This window comes from Neofelis nebulosa, chromosome 1 (genome assembly GCF_028018385.1).
Source record: "Neofelis nebulosa isolate mNeoNeb1 chromosome 1, mNeoNeb1.pri, whole genome shotgun sequence".
Lineage (NCBI taxonomy): Eukaryota > Metazoa > Chordata > Mammalia > Carnivora > Felidae > Neofelis > Neofelis nebulosa.
This window is the reverse complement of record NC_080782.1, coordinates 190649671-190664220: the sequence shown is the minus strand read 5'-3', so window position 1 is coordinate 190664220 and position 14550 is coordinate 190649671. Positions and strand designations below refer to the sequence as shown.

Here is a 14550-nt window from a genome sequence, read left to right as displayed (position 1 = left end):
AGTATAAGCACTTTACATCTAGTATCACTTCAGAATATATGGCAGTCTTTCTTTGACATCACAATAGTACTCTACCGTTATTACTCATGATAATGATAAGGAGAAGCACTGTGGCCTTCAAACAGAATAGAGATCAATTCTAGCAGAAAAGAGGCAGGAATTGGAAGAAGGGTATGAAGGATTTGTAGGTGTGTGAGAAAAGGAGTCATCAGGCCAACAACACACAGGTACCAAAGGTGACTTAGAACAATTTAAAGTGGGAATGGAGGGTAGAGAGGGGAAGAGGCAACCTGGAGCCATTTGTATAGATACATAAACATTTTCAGAATTCTCAATTGTACAATGCCTGAGGGCTGCAAATTTTTCTTTCTACTAGGTCATATAACTGATGCAAGATGCAGGACAATTTTAAAAAGTTAACAACTGTTTTTAGTAAGACTATTTTATTTAAAAATTTTCAAAATATAAAAATAATAAACATTATGGATATTTAACAAACAAAACAACATAATTCAACTATAAATAATAAAAATGTTGACAACCCCACATAAACATGTAACACTATAAACATTCTAAGCATACAAGAGTAGTTTTCTAGTTCAAGTTTTACCTTTTTCAGTTCAAGTTTTATTATCATTTTGAAAAATAAACAAAAAAAAGCTGCTACAGCTTAACCAATTACTTTCGCTCCACTCAAAGAGCAGGGAATTTTTTCCCCATGCCAACACACATTCGTGAAATGGGATACTTATGGGCACAGGTATTAAAAACTGGAACAACCCAGTCTCCAGACAAGAAAAGACTCCTTTGGTGTTTTTAGGTTCAACAATCCACAGAACTTGAGTACAACTAAACCACTATTAAAGGAAATCTTGTGCCAGATAACATGTTCTGAAGTAATAACACACCCAAAACAGGTTCAGGATTCTGAGAATCAAAAGTAAGTATCTATGAATGCTTTGCTGATACTTAAAAATTGTATCTTTAGAACATTCACTAAGGTGCTGGAATGAGTCTTATAGATGTAGAGAACAATCTACACAACCAACGCAAAACTTGTACAATGTAAATAATACATCTCTTTTCAACTCATCAAATGTTCTATAAATATTTAAGAATTACCCTGCCTCCTGTTCAGCAAAGACAGATGGGAATTTGAAGCAGAGCAGGATTACACCATATTTAAGACTAGAAAAATTTTCCATGTGAAATATGGGAAAACTGAGCCATGCTGAATGTATTGTTGTTTTTATTCTAGCCAGATTAAATTCCTCTTATCAAAAGAGCTAATGACAAACTGAAGAGACTATTTTCTTTTTTGGAAGCTGGGCACAAATAAGCATACTGTCATTCTGTATCGTATCTTTAAATTATGGGGTGTTTCTAATGGACTGGGCTCTTTTCCTGACTCACCACAGACCACTTTTATAATTATGCTGCTAGATTAGAGTAAGTCACAAGTGATCATACATTAAAGCCTAGCAAAGTCTAGATAACAGGTTCAAAAATGATATTGAAAGGTTTTGTAGCACCAATAACTTTTTCCTAAGACACTTGAGGGGCTGCATCACTTTAAAGTATTATTTATCTTGTAAACAAGATCAAAAAATATTCAGTTGATCTGTATTTTGAGCATAAATATTTATAAACTCTATTTAAAAAAAACAAATATAGCATGACTAGAGCCGCTAATAGTGTAAAATCTAAGAATATTGAAAAATATAAAGATATATAAAAGGCTTCCATAATGCAATCATGCAGAGGTAAACTGCTTCAATTACACAAAAGTGATTCTGTACAGTTATCTACACATAGCTCCATGAGAATCCTATTTAGGAAAATGAAATAATGAAAATCCTCATCTTTAATTAATCAACATATAAGGATTTAAATATGTAATGACCTATTGGCTCTCACAGAAATTTTCAAAAAGCACAATGATCTTAATGAGAATCAAATCATCTCGATTTCTGATTCCCAATGGCATATTCAATTTTGTTTTGCTTTATTTTGTTTTTAATTTAAAAGCAAGGGAAAGAAAAAAGAAAGATGACAAAGTAAAGTTGAGGGGGCTGGTATGTGGTCCACATCTAAGAACCAACTGAAACTGTTAACAAGTATGGTCTCTTCAGACTATGTTCTTTGGGCTTCTAACCTAGCAAGTAAATCACTATCACAGGGGAAGAGAATTTTCTTTCCTTAAAAAGAAAAAATACTGAACTAATCTGGGAAAATATCTCCGAACTCCTTGTCGCTATATGCTAGTTTGCAAATGTGAACTAAAACAAAAGTCTAATTTTAAAAATGCCCTGCAGGCTACCAAGTCATAATTATATTAGAAGACTTTCTGAAACATGTACTTTTCCCTTAAATCAAGCCTAATATTCAGGAAGCCGTTGTCAACTAATGTGGATCAAAATAGATAATTTACATTATGATTGATGTGTTCATTCTTTTTATTTTTCACGAAGACAAATGCATTGAATACTCAAAAAGAAGTGTTTGCAGAATAATCAACTTGGCACAAAAACTATGAAAATATGAGCACGGCTGAATGAAACTAAAAAAAAACAAGGGCAAATAGAATCAAGTGTAATTTCCACTTTTCTAATAAAGAGCTGCTACTAAGAACAACTTCCAAACTTCTCAAATGCCTCATGAGAATCTATGAAGAAATACTCAGAAATTAATTTTCTGAAAACGTCTTTATATGGTGCCCATTACAAAAAATGGTATTTTGGGTGAATATTTAGGATAAGATTTAATCATACTCTTTATAAATAATTTTAAGCCACACTGCTTATAAATAAATATGGACATACACCTTTTAAGACAGTAAAACTATAATCTTTAACAATGTTACACACACAACACAATTTCCCCTTGCTTTTAAGATTGTCTTTGATGTCTTGATTGCAAGTGAGGAAAATATGGACAAACTGTGTAAACCAGACATTTAATAGAAATTTCTCAATATTTATAATCCACAGATCATCCTGTATTATTTGAAAAGAAAGAAAATTATTCTCCTTGTTGGTTTTGAAGAGCTAAGAAATTTTTTAAAAATATTATTTGGGTAAGTGGCCTTGGCAACAACCTCAGTAAGTGTATTTAGAAGAAATAGGCAAGTTATTATAGTGTATAAAAAAGTATTTTAGCATCTGTTCAAAATCATTTAAGTGACTACCTTAACCCCAGAAATGTATCCTAAAACCCAGAAAAATTAAAACCAAACCCATGCTTAACTTTTTAATCATTTTCTTCATTCTAAATTGTTCATGCTAATGAACACAATATCATGGCTTTATAGATTTCTTAGACACAATTTTCAACGTGGCTGAGACTGAACTTATCTCATATTAGGAAACCAAAAGGTCTTTTTCCTTAGTGTTTAAAAAATAAATGGATATAAAGTAAGGGGAGAAGACATTTAAGAATAAGGTCAGACAAAGCACACACTCAGACATACTTCTGGACTCGGATGTACCAATTAGAGAACTGTGAAGAGACAAAATGCCAATTATAGTACATGTAAACATCTATTCAAATTGATAAAGAGCAAACATAAAATGATAGGATGATATTTTAACAGTCGTCTCCAGACAGGAACAGGTCTTGCTGTTGTAGTCACAAAGCTAAATTCAGGCAATGATGATCTCTCTCTGCTGGAAAAAGAGAAGACTATTAAAAACACTTTGAAAATAGTAAGTAAATCTAAAAACTGAATCACACCATAAATTGATCGCCAACTTTTCTAAACATTAAAAAAAAAAATCTATTTCAGAAAGGAATCAAAATCAAAGTTGAAACAAATTCCACAAAGAATCAGCTTTGGGTTAATGATATTAACAAAACCTCTCTGCATCATGCTTCCTTAAAACATTAAGCCACAAAGATCTCAGCACTACAGCATGGCTGTGGTCTACAATTTCTGCTTAGGAAATGCAGTAACTGACAAAAGAGTAAACTGTTATAGAAGTATGGGTAGGCAAAGTAGTTTTAAGAAATTATGAACAAATTCCAAGACACTGTATATAAAAATTAAAGCAAGAACAATCTTCTTAAATTTCCCAAAGATTTCAAAGTAATTGTGAGTTGGATCTACTTTCCTTAAGCTCCATATGATAATGACTTCATTCTTTAATTAATATAGGACATAAAATTCTATACTAAACACAATGATTAACAACCAAAAATAAAAAGAACACATCAGAATGAGACAGTGCTTGGTATACAAAAGAAGACTAACTTTGGATGATGGGAAGATAAGTGGATGGATGAAATAAAGTTAATACGGAGGAGTAATTAGAAACAAGTAATCTTAAATTGATACCAAAAAAACGCAAAAAATGCTTTCAGTTACACTAAGTAATGAGTACATATTACTGATAAACTGCAAGAAAGTTATTTACCAAATTAAGAATTTTTCTACTAACAAAGTATGACGTTTTCAATTAGAAATTACTGAGAATGGCAGTCATTTCACCAAGATTTATTTCTTTCCTAGAACTTTTAGGTAGCTAATCTGGAAGATAATCTGTCATCTGATAGGTGTATAATGATTGGAGAGAGAAAAAAAAAACTACTCTTCTCTAAAAGCCTGTATACATACCTTAGAATAACTAGCCAGTTCAGGAAGTTAACAAGAACAAGGTAGTTCCTGAGATCTGGGAAAAGGAAATTTTCCTCTCTGCCTTACACACATCATTCCCTGATGGTTTAATCCTAGACTGAATTTTCATTTTTATTTATAGGGCTTTAGAAGAGTAAGAGAAGCCCTGAGAGAAAAGACCAAAAAGTGAACTAATTTAATTAGCCAGAATTTCATGCAGAATTTCATGCAGCCTTTGTTTTAAAAGGCTAAAAGGGAAGGGAAGGGAAGGAAAAAAGCTTACAAATATTTATACAAATTCTAGAAGGACTAAAACTAATTTTCTACAACTGGTTCACATCATGTGTAAGGGGAAGGAAAAAAAAGAATATATAGATTGATAAAGTTTGTATAACACTCTAAAATAACCATTCATATTTCCACATATCAAACAAGCAACTGTTTTTGCTTTCTTAAGTAACCCTTAGAGTCAATGATTAGTGTTCCAAGTAAGATTGGAAATACAGTTCCCATAAACAGTTCTAGTCACAGGAAATTTCCTACATTTAAGCTCAGCGATACTTTCTACAGGTCATCAGCTAAAACACTAAAGTCTCATCTTTATAGTAAACTACTGGTTGATACACTTGATCATATTACAGTAAAACAAGAGCTATGGAATACTCTCCCATTCCTGCAACATGATTTCATTAAATGGTTGGGCATCAGTTAAATACTAAAATTAATTTTTTAAATCTTACAATTATCCAGTAACATTTAAACAACACTGCTTAAGTAGACATAAAATATTGAGTGAAATATGTAAAATGACAACTCAACCATCCCTTGAAGTAATCCTAATCAATCTTTTAACCAATAATATATAATTTCTCTCAATTTTTTCCTGTAAGCAGTGACTACTACATTGTTCTCAATCCTTTTTGACTTCAAATTCAGCTCAGATCTATACTAAAACAAAGAGCTTGCTGGGAGAACTGTAGAATTTAAAATGTGTTTCAAGTTTTAGGTAGCATATTGTAATAGGAAAAGTGTTTTAGCCTTTGAGTTTAGAAGCAAAAGGAAAAGTTATAGGTAGGAAAAGTCTAGTGAATTTGGAAGTTTATCTATACTTTAAAGGTTAAATGAATTTTGCACCAGCCAACGGTGAGCATTTGGGAACACTTACATATAAAACTGTACCAAGACATGATATACAGATTATCATAATCAAATCTAAGTTGCTTCCATTGATGACAGAAATAATGGCAACAGATAGGGAGAACTGGTACAGATATATTAAATTGTTTTAGATCAAATACTAATATACCACCAAGGAAACTGTAGATGTGCAAAGGACCTTACAGATCATCTAGTCCAAGCCTTTTCATTTTACAGACAAGGAAACACTCCTGGTTGACACTTGCTTAAGGCCAGACAGTTAGTTGCAGAGCTGGGACCATAAGCTAAATCTCTTATCTGGTATTCTATGCGAGGTCATCTTTGGATATAAAGAAAATTAGTGGGATGGACTAGATTGGTGGCTCTTGGTATTTCTATTCTTATACACTGACAGAAACCAAAAGCTGTTTTACTCCTGAAACTGACAACATTTAATACTCCAAATTATTAATGTCTCACTTAATTGCTGTGGAAATTCCACTAAGACTACATGTACATTCCTCCAACAGTATTTGTAACCCCACTGTTGCAATACTTAACTGTATCACTTGTTTAGCAAAATAGTCTCAATAACGGAGAAGACCTTCAGGAGAGACTTTTGAAAAATTGATAAGAATTAACAAGGGTGGTAATTGTCACTCCATTATTGGAGATTTAAATATGCATTCATTCGTTAATTCATCCAACAAACATCTGAGTGCCCACTATGAGCCAGGCTTTGTGATAATCACTAGAGATAAAAAGATGAATAAGACATGGTCCCCTTCCTAGAGGAGCTTGTAATTTAGTGGGGAAGACAGACATATAAACCAGATAAATTATATTACAACATAAGTACTGTAACAGAGATATGAACAAAGTGCTGTATTAGAAGGGAGTGTAAAGGTATGAACTAGCTAATGACCAGGAAGTCTACTAATTTTGTGCAAGAACTACCACATTTACTGCAAACACAATCTCATGCTCAATCAATAATTAGGAAGGAGTAACAATGTAGAAGTAAAAAAAATAAAAAAATAAAAAATTGGCACTGAAATCAGAATGCCGGCATTTAAATCTAGTCCTTTCACCCACTAGCTGTGACTTTGGGCAAGTCACTCCAACTCTATTAGCCTAAGTTTCCTTATCTGTAAAATGGGAATCAGCAACTACTTCAAAGGGATATCTTAAGTTTTAAATCAGAAACATGATAGTACATACAGAGTACTAGTATTTATAAACATATTAATTTTAAAAATCCAATCATTAAATACTAAGTAATATTTATAGCTGAGATCTTATTAATGAGAATAATAATATAATTGTGACCCTAATGAATGTGTGTAATGTTTAATCCCCATACTTTGGGACCAAACTGAAACGCTTGTTTTCTGATTCATTCAAAGCAATATGGCTTAAGAAAACATTTTAATTTTGGGTTACTAGAGAATTTAAGACTAGGGAAACTGATAAGCTATTTATGGATTTTAATAAGTAGGAAGTAATTATTTTACAATAATTTTTAAAATATCAGGCTAAAATGTATTAATCAAATTATAAAGCCAAAAATCAGCATGGAGATTTAACTGGCCTTTGAAAGATTTTCTTTCTTTATAATACCTGTTTGGTGTAAAGAGAAGAAACGTGAGCCTCTGCCAATTTGGCACCTTTCACGACTACTAAAAAGAAAAGAAAACAAACTTACCTAATGAATCAGAATAGCACATAGTCAACATACAAGAGACTACATAAAAATATATCACAGATCTAAGTAAAGAAGTTTTTGAGTAAAGTCACTATTTTGACAAAAGAAATTGATTTTGAAATTTTAAATATTAACACGTGTACCAACTGCAAGCCCAAACATTCCTATGAAATAGCATTATCATCAGGAACATATATACAACTTTAACCCTAAATGTGCGAGGAAAAAAAAAAAAGAGGAACAGCATCCATTATTTACCCCACTGACAGAAGATTATGGTGTTTGGAATTACAGTTGTGACTGTGAGGATCCCAGTATGGGAAGAAAGTGATTTTTTTTTTTTTTTTAATGTGACATTTAATATAATCACTATAATCTCAGAAGGGGCAGGAACACTTGCAACTGAAATGATGAATTTTAAAAGATAAACAGGTAATCTCCCACCCCCTCAATCTACAAAGAATGCATTTATTTCCTGAAACTGCTGTTTTATCAACTTTCAATGATCACGTTCATTTGCCAGAGAAATCCACTTAAAAATCACAATATTGTGTCAAATGTCAAAGATTTTTATACAAAGTATAGGAAATGCACACTTAAAATATCAGACTGGAACACTTACCAAACAGTGTTTTCCTAAAGTAGTATCTATAGTACATTTCTTTATTCATACATCTTCAAATGGTCAAGTTTTCTTTCATACATCCAAAATGTAATGTGATGTTTTCTTATTCACCAAATGTTAGCTCTACTTGAAGTCTGGTTCCAAACTAATCAGCCTGCTTTTAAATTTTAAGACAGCTGTTGAAAATTTATAGGATCAAACCAAACTGAAGTGGTATAAATTTTTAACATTGGATTGTACATTATTTGTAAAGGTACCAGTAATCATTATTAATAAGTTAGTGATTATAGCTCCTTTTGTGATAATTGGGGGGAAGGGTAGATCACCATCTGGAATGGTCTATTTATTTTAATTTTTTTTCTTTTCTTTTTTTTTTTTTTTTTTTTTTTTCTTTTTTAAAATCAAGGAACATTGTCTTGGTCTTTGTGGGCTTTTTTTTTTTTGTCATTTTCTTTTCTTCTCTTTTCTGTTCTTTTCAAGAGACCATTCCGCTTTATTTTTAACATCTGAATGTATAAGGACTCATATGCAAAGCAGTCATACACCGTTATCATTAAAACCCATATGGTAAAATACATACACAAGTCCAACAAAAGGCTAATACATAGTAAAGCCTAAGCATACTACTATGTAATATTATGAATACATAACTTGGAGACTTTAGTTAGAGTACTATGTTATCTATTCATTTTTGAAAACATTCATTAAGATTTTAAATGCAAATTCATTCCTTATTTGGAGTAAAACAAAATCCTCTAAGTTATAACAAGTATTGGTCATAAGTTTTTAGACCTATTCATTAAATTACAAAGAACCCAAAGAATTCTGTAATGTTCAGTAGAAGTATGTAATAAAAACATTGCATATGTTTCTAGTGTGATGTCTTTAGCAATTGTTTACTGAAATAAAATGCAAACATCAATCTTTCAAAATACAGGATCAGAAGGTAGTTTTCTTCTCTTTTGTCTATTTGTGAAATCCATCTTCATCACATTTTACCAAAAAATTGTTTTTACAAATATGTAAAAGTACATTAGATAATACTAATGAAACACAGGTAGAGTTCTAGCATATGCAGATCAATGATCAGTCAAATCATCTTCTCCAAGAACGAGATTCATTGTCCTCTTCTTCTTCATCATCATCTTGAAGTAATGAGTCATCCACCAAAGACTCTTCCTGAAACTTTAGGTTAAAATGCATTTAGGAATTTACCCAAAAAAAAAAAGAAAAGAAAAAAGGTGACACTTTTAAATACTGATTTCTCTCAACAGAGTCGAATACAAAAGGTATTTCTATAGCTACAATATTCAAGAAACAAAGAAAAGCAACCTTTATCCACTCAATGGTTTCTCTACAGTATCTATTCTATTGCTTCTAGCAAACAAGCACTAAAAAAATATCTAAGTAAGCTTTTTGTACATGCCATTTCTCCTGCCTCACTCAATCAAATTATGCCATCTTCTACACCTACAAAACATTGCTCAATACCTTTTGTTGGAAAAAAAAAAAAAGAAAAGAAAAAAGAAATGAAAAAAAAGAAAGAAAGAAAACATCAATAAATCTTCTCTGACTTACCCTAACCCTGGACACTAAATCAACCAATTAACTTGTAGAAAAGTCTATCAAGATTTATATTTCTTTTCTGCTATATGTAACAAACATTTCTTTTATAGAATTCCTTGCTTTTCCCCATTCCCTTCATAAAAGCTTCTCAGACTGCTTTTCAAACTTTTCAAAATACCTAATACCAGGAGCTCTCCTGCTTTTCTCCCCATTCAATTCAAACTCATGGAAGGACAAAGGTATAATCTAAAATATAAAATGACAAATCATGTATATGAGTTTCAAAATACACATTTTATTCTTGCATTTGACTACGGATATGTATAACAGCCTTGAATGCTCTTCAAACAAAATGAAGTGCCATTACAAGAATCTAACAAAGGTAAAACATGGAATCAGTTCCCCACCTTACCTTTATTTATTAACTTCCTCAACTTTTTCCTACAGCTTATTTCATGATTAAAATAGAGTTGCTTATTTTTAAGTGTATGGTTTCAAAGTGCTCTCCCATTTCACTGTTCCTTATGCTTACACCTCTAAGCCACCATACTGATTGCTGTACCCAAGAAAAAGGGACCCTTCCATACCTATTCCTCTTCCACACCTAAAATGCCTCTCTCAACTATATTCCCAGTCCCAGCTCTTGGTTATGGTAAGCTTTCTTATCCTTCAGGGTTCAGCTCCACTGTCACCACCTTCTTCAAGATTCTTCTGGACAGAAATAATCACTCCTTCCCGTGGGTTCCCACAGCGTATTGTTCAAATCTTTATTGAGCATATCACTCTGCCTTTCATTATAATTAATTTTTTATGTGTCTGTCACCACCCCCCTTTCCAGATTATAAGCTCCTTGAGGATAGGGACCGTGTCTTATTCATTTTTGTGCCTATCACAGTATCTACCATTTAGCAGGCATTCACTCTAATGAACTAAAACAATATGAATTAAAATAAAGGAAACCTGAAATGTTAATAAAGCAAATAAGTAGGATATATACTCTAAACTTAAAATATTACAAGATTTCCTGTGGATAAAAATCTAATGAATAATTACTGTTTTCTAAGAGTAAATGAAAACTGAGTATGTGTGTGTATATATATATGTATATATGTATATACACACACACACATATATATATATATATATATGATTTTCTTTTTCTTTTCTTTTTTTGGATTAGCAATCCACAGTTCTCATTAATCCAGAAAATTTAAAGTTGTCTGCATTTATCTGATATCCCCTGCCTGGAATATGGCTCAGGAATAAAAGTTTTATGTTAAAATCACAGCCATAAAATCACATTTCATAAAAAATGTGAACATTTGAGGGCAAAGACAAATTAAAAAAAAAAACATACTTCCTCTTCATCAGGTTCAACTTCTTCTGTTTCAACAGCTGAAATATTAGTTATTGGTTTATTCCATGCCAGTTTTAGATCCTGCCCTTTGAAACGAGCTCCATGAACTGCAGCCTAAAACAATTAAGAACATTAGAATGTAGAACATTAATAATTTCTGAAGAAAACAATGAAATGTTACAGTACTTAATATTTAAATCAGTAAAACAAAAGTGAAGACAGCTATCCGTTTACTTTGTGGTTATTTCTCCATTTACTATTTATTATTATATTTATAATTTACTTTTTATGGTTATTTACTTCTAAAATCAGTCTTGTGATTGGAAATACCTTTAAACAGGAAACAAGAACACTTTCTCATACTTCAACGGAACTACTTTACTACTGGCCGGTATATGACTAGAGAACTATGTCTACATGTTTATAATACAATGATAACTGCTATTCAAGCAACAATCTCAAACCATTTCAAGATCTTGGCTGTAGGTTCTGAACTGAAGTCTCAATGAGAATCAATAGGCTAAATGTATCTTAATGCATTTTAATTCTTGTTAATTTACGAATGACATATTGTAGTAACTACAAACTGGAAACCTTTAACAAATATAATTTTGCATGCGTAAAGTATCATATTATTTTAAAATTACATCAGTAAAGTATCACATTATTTTTAAATATACGATGTATGACATATCACTGTTACAAAACGTAAGTATCTCCATGAGAAAAGAAACCCTGAATGTTTCTATTGAAACTAAAGTACTTCCTACAAAGCTTTCAGAACTGCATATGATATAAGTTAAACTTAGTATTTGTTACATTAAGTGGCTGGTGAAGAAATCGTCCATTCAAATTAAAGTAACATGAACTAATAATATAAATCAATGTTAGCAACATACTGAAATAACTCATAGTCACAAAAGATTTATAGTACAACCTCAAAGTATAGCATAATGTGAAATCTAGAAACAATTACATGTTCAATGACAACTGATCATAAGTTGTATGACATTAAAGTCTCTAGGTATAAATTTTAAATCTGCACATAAAAATCTGTGATAAATTTAAAAGATTCTGCGCCTATTAAAATGCAGCTCAGGAGGAGTTTTTAGTCCATGGCTTCATCACAGTGTCACGTAACTGAAAGAATTTTTAAGTACTTATATATGATATTCCACTTAACTTGCAAGTTTTTAAACCTGTAACTATTACATAAAAATATACTACAGTAATATATGTACATATATATACACATATATTACCGTAAGGAATTCCAATAGACTCATGCAAAATGTCTACTCAGAAAGTCCATCTTTTCACCTAGTTAAAAAAGGCCAAAAATTTCAGTGACATTTTCTATAGGTTCTTGACAAACATTTCTGATGACCTAGTATTATAAATCTCTATATTTAGCACACACATCTTCAAATTTATAAGGTGAGTCTACAACTCTCTAAAGTTTTAATTTTAACATTTTACAGGATGATTTTCAAAGTGAGATGTACTCAACATTTTATCAATGTTCTCCATTAGAAACTTTTGACTATTTGGCTATATAAATTTTTGAGATAACGGAGTCCTTGCTTTGTGAAGAGGCAAATTTATTTTAGATAATCTGCGACATAAAATCTTTAAAGTTAAAAAAAAAAGTTCTGCAATCCATCCATTTTATTATTTAAAAAATTCAAATATTTCAGGTCACATAATATAAAAAATTGTAATTCATGATTAATCTTCCCAAAGAGATAACCACCATTCCATGAAGAATTTGGGAAAAAGCTCTGCAATACACTAAAAAAAGTCCTGTACACATACTAAAAGGGTTTGTGTATATACATATGTATGATATGCACATGGGAACATACTTTACATCATACTTAAACTAATTTCTTGAATGGAATTTTGTCATATTTGGCAAAATACTCTTATCTCAAATGGATCTGGATTTTTGTTTATAATGCATGTTTTTACTGCTGTTGTATTTGTCATAAAGAAGCTTAAATTTTCATGTTCTGTAATTTATCTATCTTGTGCCAGTCCTTTAAAAAGCTTTTCCACACTAGGATTATTTTCAGAGATCCCCTAGCTTTTTACTAGTCCTATGTATTAAAAAAAGAAAAAAAACTTTTATTCATCTTGATTTTGATACCAAAAATAAAGACATAATAATGTACTATTTTTTCCCTAACAGTCCATTGTCCTAACACTCTTCACAGATTATTCAGTAAATTTAAATTCCCTGACTTAAATAAAGCATTTCCTTGTAATCCTCTATAATTTTTATATATACTTATTATGTCTTTTCTAGACTCAATTTTGTCCCAGTCTCTATCCATACCATTACTATATTCTTTATTTCATAATGAATTTGGTATGCTTTTCAGAATATTTTTGGTTATTCTGACATTATTTTGTCCTATGACCTGTGGAATCTTTTGGCCAAGTCCAGTATCATACTGTGTTACTGATGCTTAATAATATAGTATCAGCTAGATCAGTGCTTTTCATTTCTGTGGCATTTGCTTCAAGAGTTCTGCCACCATTTTATTAAAATGTACATTAAAAAATGAACTTCATAACTACTTATAAAATGTTAATAAAAAAACATGTTTAAATATATTCCAGGGGATGCTTATCTGAGCAAGGTGGCAGTGGTCATAAAGGTGGAAGTGGGGCTCAACATAAAAATATACAAAATAAGAAAGGAAAGTGGGAGCAAGTAACTTCAGAGAAAGGTATGAGGAAGATTCAGAGGAAGAAATTAAATTTGCTCATCTCAATGTAAACAGTTGATAATCCAAATGAAAAATTACCAAAGTACCAAAGTAAAGCCAGAAAAGGAAAATATATATATAAACAAATCTTTTCTAAAGAAAAAGGTTTTAAAACGATACATGGTCTAGGGGGCGCTGGATGGCTCAGTCAGTTAAGCGTCCGACTTCAGCTCAGGTCGTGATCTCGCAGTCTGTGAGTTGGAGCCCTGTGCTAACAGCTCAGAGTTTGGAGCCTGCTTCAGATTCTGTGTCTCCCTCTCTCTGCCCCTCCCCCACTCACGCAGTCTTCCTCTCTTAAAAATGAATAAACGTTAAAAAAAAAAAAATTACATGGTCTAAAATCAGTAAACCCTGATAATTTCACAGATAAATTCTATTAAACTTTTGAGAAAATATATCTCCAATGCTACTTAAAATTAACTCAAAGCAAAAAATGGAAACTTTTCAAGTAGTTTCTATGAAGTCAGGTAAAACGGATAACTGATAAAAAATAATATCCACTCCCCCAACCTACAAACCAATTTTACTTTTGAAAACTGAATTAAAAGTAAAAATAAACACAAGAATAAAACCTTGCCATTTGCAAAATCATGGATGAATCTGGAGACTATTATGCTAAGTCAAGTCAGAAAAAGACAAATGCCACATGACTTCACTTACATACAGAATCTAAAAAAACAAAAACAAACACTCTTAAATTCAGAGAACAAACTGGTGGTTGCCAGAGTCCGGGAAAAGGGTAGGGGAATGGCGAAATACACATAGGGGATTAAA

At 31.5% G+C, this 14550-nt stretch overlaps 1 protein-coding gene across 19 annotated transcripts in view; it reads right to left on the bottom strand.

Moving 5' to 3' along the window:
• Nucleotides 1-424: 424 nt before the first annotated feature.
• RBM26 (RNA binding motif protein 26) overlaps nt 425-14550 on the bottom strand; it is an 86404-nt gene continuing 72278 nt past the window's right edge. For 12 of the 19 annotated variants that reach the window (XM_058682247.1, XM_058682275.1, XM_058682256.1 and 9 more), the window contains 3 exons: nt 11003-11116; nt 7370-9264; nt 425-3665 (listed from right to left, as the gene is read on the bottom strand). In XM_058682247.1, coding sequence (XP_058538230.1) covers nt 9175-9264; nt 11003-11116 — 204 coding nt within the window. In that variant the 3' untranslated portion in view covers nt 425-3665; nt 7370-9174. The remainder of the gene's footprint in view (nt 3666-7369; nt 9265-11002; nt 11117-14550) is intronic. The other 7 variants (XM_058682221.1, XM_058682232.1, XM_058682228.1 and 4 more) reach the window with 7 other exon arrangements.